This window comes from Rutidosis leptorrhynchoides, unplaced genomic scaffold (assembly GCF_046630445.1).
Source record: "Rutidosis leptorrhynchoides isolate AG116_Rl617_1_P2 unplaced genomic scaffold, CSIRO_AGI_Rlap_v1 contig265, whole genome shotgun sequence".
NCBI lineage: Eukaryota > Viridiplantae > Streptophyta > Magnoliopsida > Asterales > Asteraceae > Rutidosis > Rutidosis leptorrhynchoides.
This window is the reverse complement of record NW_027266511.1, coordinates 21,013-30,671: the sequence shown is the minus strand read 5'-3', so window position 1 is coordinate 30,671 and position 9,659 is coordinate 21,013. Positions and strand designations below refer to the sequence as shown.

General features: G+C 30.5%; 2 protein-coding genes across 2 annotated transcripts; one reads left to right on the top strand and one right to left on the bottom strand.

The window, feature by feature from the left end:
• The first annotated feature begins 2,904 nt into the window (after positions 1-2,904).
• LOC139882394 (ATP synthase small subunit 6, mitochondrial-like) lies at positions 2,905-3,184 on the top strand. Its single transcript, XM_071866724.1, has 2 exons — positions 2,905-3,026; positions 3,142-3,184. Exons 1-2 carry the CDS (start codon positions 2,905-2,907, stop codon positions 3,182-3,184), a joined length of 165 nt encoding a protein of 54 aa, XP_071722825.1.
• Positions 3,185-4,179: 995 nt separating this feature from the next.
• LOC139882397 (uncharacterized) lies at positions 4,180-4,521 on the bottom strand. The gene has a single exon (XM_071866726.1). The coding sequence runs from the start codon at positions 4,519-4,521 to the stop codon at positions 4,180-4,182; it is 342 nt and encodes a 113-aa protein (XP_071722827.1).
• Between the last annotated feature and the right edge of the window lie 5,138 nt (positions 4,522-9,659).

Below are 9,659 nucleotides of genomic sequence, written 5' to 3'. Positions count from 1 at the left end.
AGAGGATAGATGACTGTTATTAGGCAATAAAAAAAAAGATGATTTTAATGGTTTGATAATTCAAGCCAAGAAAAAAGGCTAGTTAAGAATTTGGTCGGTCAAATTGACTAACCTCAAGAAAGAAAATTGATCAAAAACATAGCTTTGAACAATTTGAGAATGATTCAGCTAAATAAGTTACGGGTAGGACATAGGATTATGAGTATTATTTCTTTCGGTCCATTTCAATTGTCGCGTGATAAAAATTATAAATTTTAAGAAAATAATTAATAATAAGAAGAGTTATGTGTTTGTCCATTATTTATTATTTAAAAGTCATAAATGTTTATTCAAAATAGAGTATATGTAAGACTAAAAAAATAACTTAAATATGTATAGATTTCATAAAACGACACTTTTAAGTGGAACAAAGGAAATTTCATTACGCGACATTTTAAATAGACCGGAGGAGGTAGCTTTCATATTAAACACATACATAATTGAATTTATGTCGATTCAAAGAAATTTCAAGCAATGTCGAAATCATCTCTCTAACGCTCTTTTTTTAGGCTCTTCGGTTCAAGGTGTAAGCTCAAATTTAATTCACTTAACAGATTAAGATGGTATATTGGTTCCCCCTCTTCCAAGGAATTATAAGGATATTGTCTAAAATGAGGAGTTAAATACATAAATATGTATACAATCCAAAACGTTAACACAATATGTGGTTCTTGACGGTCGGTGGAGAAAAATAGCAATATCGGATATATTGTTTTCGATTTTGCTATTAGACTTAATTAAACCATAATCGGATTCAATGTAACCGAATTATATCATTAGCACATCATTACCCAATTATTATCTTTGCATAATCGAAAACAACGTTGTCGATTTTGCTTTGCTTTGCTTTGATTGGCTTACGGTGGAATTGCTCATACTCGAAGACAGCGTTATCGATTTTGCTTTTGCATAATCGAAAATCATATTTTTGTTTTTGCTTAGTCAACTGTGTTGTGTCAGTGTGGACAAAGTATAGACATCTCTTCTATGTGTAGCCACATTTTAGATTTGTTACACATTAAGAGCAGACAGTCTCAATACTTTTTAATAACTCCCCTTTCAACTAGTGCTAAACTAAAAAAACCACGTGCCTTAATTCCAATTTCAAAACCATGTGACGTATTATTCTAAGGTAAAAAGTTACTAAATTCCAAGCATTGTTCTGTTTCAGCAATAAAAGAATAGGACAATAAACCTTACCAAGGTAGTATTGTTAAGTTTACAGTAATAGAGGTTATTTACAACATTGCATAATCGGTAACATTGTAACCGGTTTTGTGGGAGCATAATCGGCAACGTTGTTGCCGATTTTATCTTTTTTTTTTTGTCCTCTACCGAACATCGCAAACAACGTTTGCGGTTATGGTTAATTATGGTTAATTAAGTGGGCTAATCCCATATTAACCAAAATCGAAAACAGTGTTTTCGATTACTCTATTTCTGTTTACGATTCCTGTAGCGCGCTCCTAAAATGAGATATCCCACCTAGTCCTCTTCCTTTAGCAGGTTTTTATATTTGTGTCTTACAAGTTTTACTTTCATATATATATATATTCTGTATGTGTGTGTATGGCTAATTTATCTTCATCTCTACTAAATAGTGAGAATAAAGTATAATTATGATTGACATAATAATATACTTGAGTGCATACAATACAAATGATAGAAATAATTTTCATTAAACATTTTCATTTATATAGTAAAGTAAAATACAAAGTTAAGTTGGATTCTAGCGATTACAGAATGGGAACTGAACCGAATGGTCGGCTGAGTCAAGTTTTATATTTAATGGAATTGAAGAAACTTGGCCCGATCGATATATAGTAGTCCATGAAATTGGATTATCCATGGATTTTTTACTTCATTATACTTTATATGAACTCTAACTTTTAAGAATTTGGTAGAAATGCCAATGCTGTTTCGATAAAAATCCCCAATGGACTCATAGTTTAGTAAAGCTAGATGGCAGTGAATTTAGTGGTGGGGTTGTTCATTCTGTGGATTGACTGAAAAGTGAGAAGAACACTTGTAACATAGTTTATTGTGTATATATGCATGTATGGCAAGAAAGAATTTACTTGATTGTTTTTCAGGCAGAAAATGAACGGCCAAACCATGCATTTCATGGTTGATTTGAAAGTCTATATCATTCCAAATATTCTACTTCGAGTACATAGTCCCTATGTTTGATGAATGTTATAGAATTTAGTCCCTCTCCCTAACGTTCGTTTCAAATGCTGACGTGACATTTATATCCTGTTATATATTGACACATGTAATGCACGTGTAAAACATTTTACACTTAATTAAATATATGAGTATATTGTCTATAACATTGTAACCAAACAAACCCATCCTTTTAACACATTGCACTCTCCAGCCTCCTTCCCCTCTGTCCTTTCCCGCTCCCCACCGCCGGCGTGACCACGCCATCGGAGTTCCATCTCCGACTAGCCTCTTCTCTACTCTCGACGCAATTCACTAGCCTCCCGCCACCTCTTTCCTCTGACGCTGGCAAGATCCTAACCAGCCACAACCCGACCACCCTCGTCCCTCTCCACATCGTCCAAATCCCATCCCCATCACTCTCTCCCTCGACACCGCCGACCACTAAGCCGTTCATGTCGTCTCTCTCACCTCACTCAGGCCAGATCTCGACCAGCCACGAAGCCGTCCCCGTCGCTCTCTCCATCGACGCCGACCACGAAGCCATTCCCGCTATCTCTCTCACCGATGCCGTCTAGATCCCAACCAGCCATGAAGCCCGCCGTCCTCCCTCGACACAATTCGGATCCCAAGCACTCTCTTCGTTTTCAATCGAAAAGAAGAAGATTGGAGATTGCTGACGGGTAATTCAATTTGAGAATGTGGAAATTCGATCCATGGCCAGTATTCTTCAAGCGTGACTGGAATCGAAATTCGCCCTTCCTTGTCGGATTCGCCATCATCGGAACCCTAATCACCGAATTATCTTTGGACCTTACTGATAACTAACCTCATTCCTCACAATCATCACTACCAAGTTCTTGTACAATCATATGGATATAAATTAAAGATTTTGTTATTGTCTGATTTGGGTTTGAAATTTGATTCATTTGTGTGCAAAGAAGGCAAAAATTCAAAATTTGCTCAAAGACACGAGTAGCAGCTCCCTTCCTGTACTTTTCATGTTGTAATTATGTGTCACGCTTGTGTATCGTCACGTTGGTTGGAATTAAAAAGTGTATGGTGGTGGCGGAATTGTCAGTGGTGGTGGTAAAGGAGGCTGGTGGCAATAAAAGAGTGTAGTGTTAAGTGTGGGTTTGTTTGGTTAGAATGTTATAACTTGTGTGGGTTTGTTTGGTTAGAGTGTAGTGTTCAGCCGAATAAAGTTATGTGTAAAATGTTTTACAAGTATTTTATACGCGTCCATATATAACTGGTTAGAAATGTCACGTCAGCATTTTTTAACTGACGTTAGGAAAAATGGACTAAATACCTTAACGTTCGTGAAACGTAAGGACTATGCACCTAATATAAAATATTAGGAAGATGTAGGCTTTTAAATCAAACATGGAGAACCAAAACGCATGGTTTGGCCGAAAATGAACATATCCTCCCAGAGCTATATATAGCTAGCTGCTCTTATAACGATTCAATTAAATTTGAGTCATTCTTAAAATCAGACACTTTTATTTTCTTCATGTCATATACTGTATATAAAATTGAACCTTCTTAGTTCTCATCATTATCACCAGAAAGATAAACAAACAAATATACTATTCAAATTTCATCAATGAACAACCACATGATATATAGTTAACTGGGTTGGGTATAAAGAAAAATTGTATATTGAATATTTAACATAAAACCAAAACTGAATCTCATATATAAAAATTGCAAGGAACATAAATCAGTACTTCCAAACTAGAGCTATCTTAACATCAAAAAAAAAAAAAACTAGAGCTATCCATGTTCCATGCATATCTTATCAGTTTCTTCAGTTCCACATGATATTATATCAGTACATCCAAATCAGTATTTGTATATTGAATTTAACTACCTATCACCGTTTTTTCCTTTCAAAAAAGTTGACCGTTTCATCCGGTACTAATTATTATTATATCTTGAAGATCCTTTCAAAAAAAAAAAAAAAAACATTTAAATCTTAATGATACCCTTCTCATTCAAGTATTCGACAAATTCGTCGATGAGATAAGGCCAAGAGCCTTCCGCGTCATAATTGGATAGCTGAGGGTCTACCGTCCTCACAAACAGCAAGAGTTGAGTCCATGTATCCGGAGCGATGGCTAATTTATGTCGAGCCTCTAAGAATTCGCACCAATGATCGACTAACAGCCATCGATTCTCAGCGAAAAGTAATTGCCACATGCCCATTGCAGTCTCCAATCCCAATGACTTCTGACCCTCTTCTTTCTCCCACCCGAAGCAAAAGTTATAAATCTCCCCAAACTTTTCCTCGTCCTTCAACTCCTCGCGCATAAAAATTACGCGTTCGCGAAACTTCTCTAAAGAATCGATGCCATTCGCTGTCTTTCATTGTTGACATGAATTGTTGTAGTTTGTCGCGCTGGTTTCTCTTCAACTTATGTCGACGAAACCTAAACACGGAGATCTTATGCGAGAGAGAGGGAGAGATGGAGCTTTTTTCAAGATTATAAGAAAATATAGAGATTGATGGAGAAAGATAGTAAATTATTTAATGACCCTAGCTACCCTAATATTCCTACTAGTATCCGGGCCATCCTACGCACGAAACTTATTTAAAAAATAATTAATAAATAATAATTAATAAATATGTTGTTTATTATTGATTAAAATGGAAAGCTAAATCATGAGATATTTAACCATATTGAAAAAATTTAATATTATAATATTATTTCAATTGTTTTGATAAAAAAAATCACGTTGAATTGGTATATATATATATGACAATGCAACGATGAAGTATCTACCTCCCACAAAATATTAAAAATAAAATAAATATTATTTTTTCATATAAAATATATAATAGTTAATAATTTTTTTTTCATTTATATGAATATATATATATTTAGTCTATAATTTTATTAGATAGATGATCATTTGGATGAATTTGAAAAAATAAAAATATCATATATTTTTTTATATAGATGGAATAATATCTAAATATTATTTTTTAAATTAGTGTGAAAATATCGAACAATAATATCCATCTATGAAGATATTTATTTTTATAATATTTATAAAGCAACAATCTTGATTTTATATACATGTGTAGTTCTTGTATAAATATGTTTACATATAAGAAACAATACCCGATATTATTTTATCTATAATATATTATATACTTTGTAACGATAACATAACGTATTATATATATTCTAAAAGATAAAATCACCTACTATCTTACTAAATTTAAATATAATAAAATATGTATGGTTAGAAAATAAATAAATAATTATATTAATTTTAAAATTAATATTATAATAAATAATAAAATTTAATATGCGTCGAAACGTGAATACAGTCAAATGAACTCTTTAATTTAATTTTTTTTATTAAATAATCTTCTAAGGAATACTGAATTACAATAAAATACTCTTTAAATATTTTAAATAAATATCATTAATTTATTATCATTTATATTGAATTTATATTGAATTCTATGAATTTTCAATTTTTGACTTTTATAATTAATTGTGAATAATATAATTAAGAAAATATAAAATTAATTAATATAATTTAAATATTTTTTATATTCCAAAAATAATTATTTAATATAAGAAGAAAATTATGAATAATATAATTAAAGAAATATGAAATTAACTAATATAATTTAAATATTTTTTATTTCCCAAAAATAATTATTTAATATAAAAGGGAAAAAAATGTGGATGGATAATGTTCATTCACGGGCAATTAGGAAAGAAATAACTGGAGGGGTGATTTATTGACCTTCAAAAAACAATATTATGTCCAAAATTCATAAGAAAGACAATTTTCCCTTTTCGAATAGTTGCTTGCCGAGCAAGACACGTTCCCTTCTATTTTAATTAATCTGGTACCTTTTTTTGAATTTAATGCCGTAATTATTTATTATGTCCAAAATTCTTTGAATTTTAAATTTTAATATTTTTGACGTGAAAATAAATTTGGTCATTTTTTAAAAAAGCTAATGTGGTCAAGATTTGAATTCGAGCAAAATATCCCAGAAAATATCTTCAGATTGGTAAAAATAGATTTGGTCATGATTTGAAATTGACCTGAAAAAAAGACAGAATACTATTTGCCTATTTGATAACTTTTACGAAATTTCCTTAAAACCTGGATTGATGAGGTAATGAAATTTTTTATTCGAAAATAATTTTTCTCTATTCGAAGTGCTTTTATTTAGGTTTCCAAATTCCAAAAGGCCCAAACTTTTGGACTTTATGTTGGGTTGGGTTTTGCCCTCATCTTCAAAACAAGTGGTCACGACTCACGAATAGCATGATCTAGTTGAATAGGGTCTACTAGGTAGTCGAATTCTAGTACTAATTTTACATAGGAATTAAATTACTCTTTCTAGTGAAAAACCTTGTCTTGTTTTTTATTCATTAGTTAAACGAGTTAATTAGGTTTTCTCTCACAATTATTAGAATTTTTATTCAGTTTTTAATTCCACATATTAGGTGTATGTTTTACGCTAAACACCGTTATAAGTAAAAAAGCAAAGTTTTGTATTGAAATGTCTGTTGTTATCATTTGTTGCTTGAATTTTTTATTTTTTTTCGGTCACAAATCAATATAAATTGTTCGCATATAAAAATAAAGGACAATTCAGCAGTTCAACTATTTCAATCAAATAATTAGCACGATTTGTTTATCACGATTACGTGTTTGTAATACTGATCGAATCAATATTTGATTCAGGATTGTTGTCATAATCCATCGTTGTAACCACTGAACGAGTCAATACTCGATTTAGAGTTATATTTATTATCTGAATCAAATCCATTACAATATTATTTTAATTTGATTCACTGTTAAGTCTCAGATCTCATTATCATCTATAAGTGAGACTTATAATTCATATGTTAATCAATTGAATCAATATAATTTCATTATCATTCGAATTGGTTCAATCAAAGTCTCGATTCAAACTATAATTTATTGTAGAGACTTATTCACACAATTTACCATACTTAGTCTCATCATATTGTAAATTGTTCTAGTTATTACCGGTTCAGTATCCACTCGACTGAACTAATCTGTTATAGTTAAATACTAAGTCTCGAAGTCTAATATCATTCATAAGAAAGACTCATTCAACACATTTTACCATCTTTAGATTTATCTTTAGATTATAAACTGATTATGTTAGTAATGGTTCAGTTTTCACTTAATTTTGAATAAGTTCATCATTTAAGAATAACCAATTAGTTTTTGAATTAGAATATTTTTAAATCTCTGATTGCAAATTATAATCACTTTGTTCAAAAAAAAATTATATATTTCAAATGATTATAAGATAGATTTTTATAACTACTTGTTGAGTTTTCATATTAGATGACTTAATGAAAAAAATTAAGGTTATTAAATTTAGATTTTTGAAAAAGAAATGAAATAGGAGAAAAAGTGATAATAAGAAAATGATGAGGGGAATCTGTGAAAGATACAATATTTTGGTGAATTCAACAGGAAAAAGTTGGGAAACAATGAGTACACACAGAACTTAAATGAGCAAAATAGTTTTGTTTGTTGTGAGCGTGCAACATCAGAATTACGGAGTAGTACTTTTGAAATCCAGCCAGCCTGCATGCATAACATAATAAAGCTGATAGTATTATATATATTATTTTCGTCTCAAATTAAATATGAAATTTTACATACAATAATTTTATATTTAATTTGAGATGAAAGTCATGACCATAAATACACATTGGTCTATACATAGGCCCTTGTTAATTATAGGTGCTGCGAAAATTAAATTCTGCAAGTATCAATTCATCATTTTATGTTGTAAGAAGATTATTTCTACTCTACTATCAAAAAGAAAAAAAAAATTATTACTACTCTAACCTCAAAAAAGATTATTACTGCTCCGTGTGGAATATAATTTTCCTACTACAAGCTTTTTAATTTGATTATGTGCTAAAATTATTAAATTAATGGAGATTATTAATTTATGGATGTACATATGTTTAAAATTATATTTTAAGATTGGAAAAATTATTAATTAAACGAAATTATAAGATATTATATTGTGGAGGTTATACAAATTCTTCAGGTTTAATTTTTGATCGGTCTTTTCTTTCGAATTAATTTAATTCCCTTTCTTATACAATAAAAAAATATATAATCTGTTTAAAGTAATATAATATTTCCGTCTCAAAATATATGGATTTTTTATTTTTATTTCATGTATAATTTATATATAAAATAAAAATAAAAATATCATGTATTTTGAGACAGAAAAAGTATTTCTTTAGTTTGCTCTCTCTGTTATTATATTGTTATTCTTGAAGTTTGAAATTAAAATTGTTAGGAATGGCGTGATGGCTCAACGCCTAGTTCCTTAACTAATTGGTAGGGATTTGATCTCTAATTTTTATTAATGAAAAAAATTTATGGCTAATTTATTATCGCTCCGTACGCTAATAGTTGGAATAAGAGATTAATCTTATGAACTGTTGGGTATGTGGTATGCGGATATCATGGAGATTAAAAAGAACGAAATCAGATTCGAGTTCTAATCAGATTATAGCCTTCACCATCTATCACGTCTTGTACAATATTACCCTTAAAGTTTAGTAATTCTTACAGTTTGGTCCCCACACTTTAGCTTTCATGTCGTACAGGATTATGCACAATCCTTTCCCACCATCAATTATATTATATGTCCCTCTTCAGTATCTAGCTGGCTGATTCTCACGGTTGTAATTTCATAAATAAATAAAATTTTTAATTTCAAAAAATAAGTAAATAAAGTTTTTCTCGATCAACTGGTGGACCTATTTAATTTAAAGAAATAACATAGAAGTCCGATTTCGTAATTTTACAATTTTCACTGATTTAGAAAACATGCATATTTGGGCGATAGAATGCCTCTGAAGATCTTGAATTATACATATCATTCGAACATGAATGTATATAATTCAGACATAACTAAAATGTATGTGTGTATATATGTATATGCTAGAGCAAGGCCCGCGACGGAATGTTAAAAATCCAATTTATTATCGATGGTCTAATTTTTGCTAAAAAACAGTCACGAGTGTGTGCAATATGTTGCGATTGGATTTGTCGAATATTATTATGGGTTTACGAAAAATATGATAGGTGCTCGAGCAATTTTGAATAAGAAATATAAATGTACACAATTTTATTGGAAGATAATATAATATTTACGTAGGATTGAAAAATTTTCCTGCAAATGTAGCTCTATATACACATGATATTCGTGACAAATGTTCGCAAGATGAACGTCGTGTTGTCTTCGGATTTTTCAAATTTTGAACCGTTTGCCGTAGATCTAAGCGTAAAATAAACTTTGAGGATTGTTCGACACTTAAGGAGAAAGTTGCGGGAACGGTAGTGCCGGCGTCGGTGGTCGTTGGATTCCTTTTTTTTTTATATGGTCGGACTCGTTTCGACGA

What these genes read in the sequence shown, in the direction of transcription:
- LOC139882394 (XM_071866724.1), top strand. Translation starts at nt 2,905, where the DNA reads ATGTGGAAATTCGATCCATGGCCAGTATTCTTCAAGCGTGACTGGAAT. An exon ending in TTATCTTTGGACCTTACTGA is followed by an intron (nt 3,027 to 3,141) that starts TAACTAACCTCA and finishes TTCATTTGTGTG; the next exon opens with CAAAGAAGGCAAAAATTCAA.
- LOC139882397 (XM_071866726.1), bottom strand. Translation starts at nt 4,521, where the DNA reads ATGCGCGAGGAGTTGAAGGACGAGGAAAAGTTTGGGGAGATTTATAAC.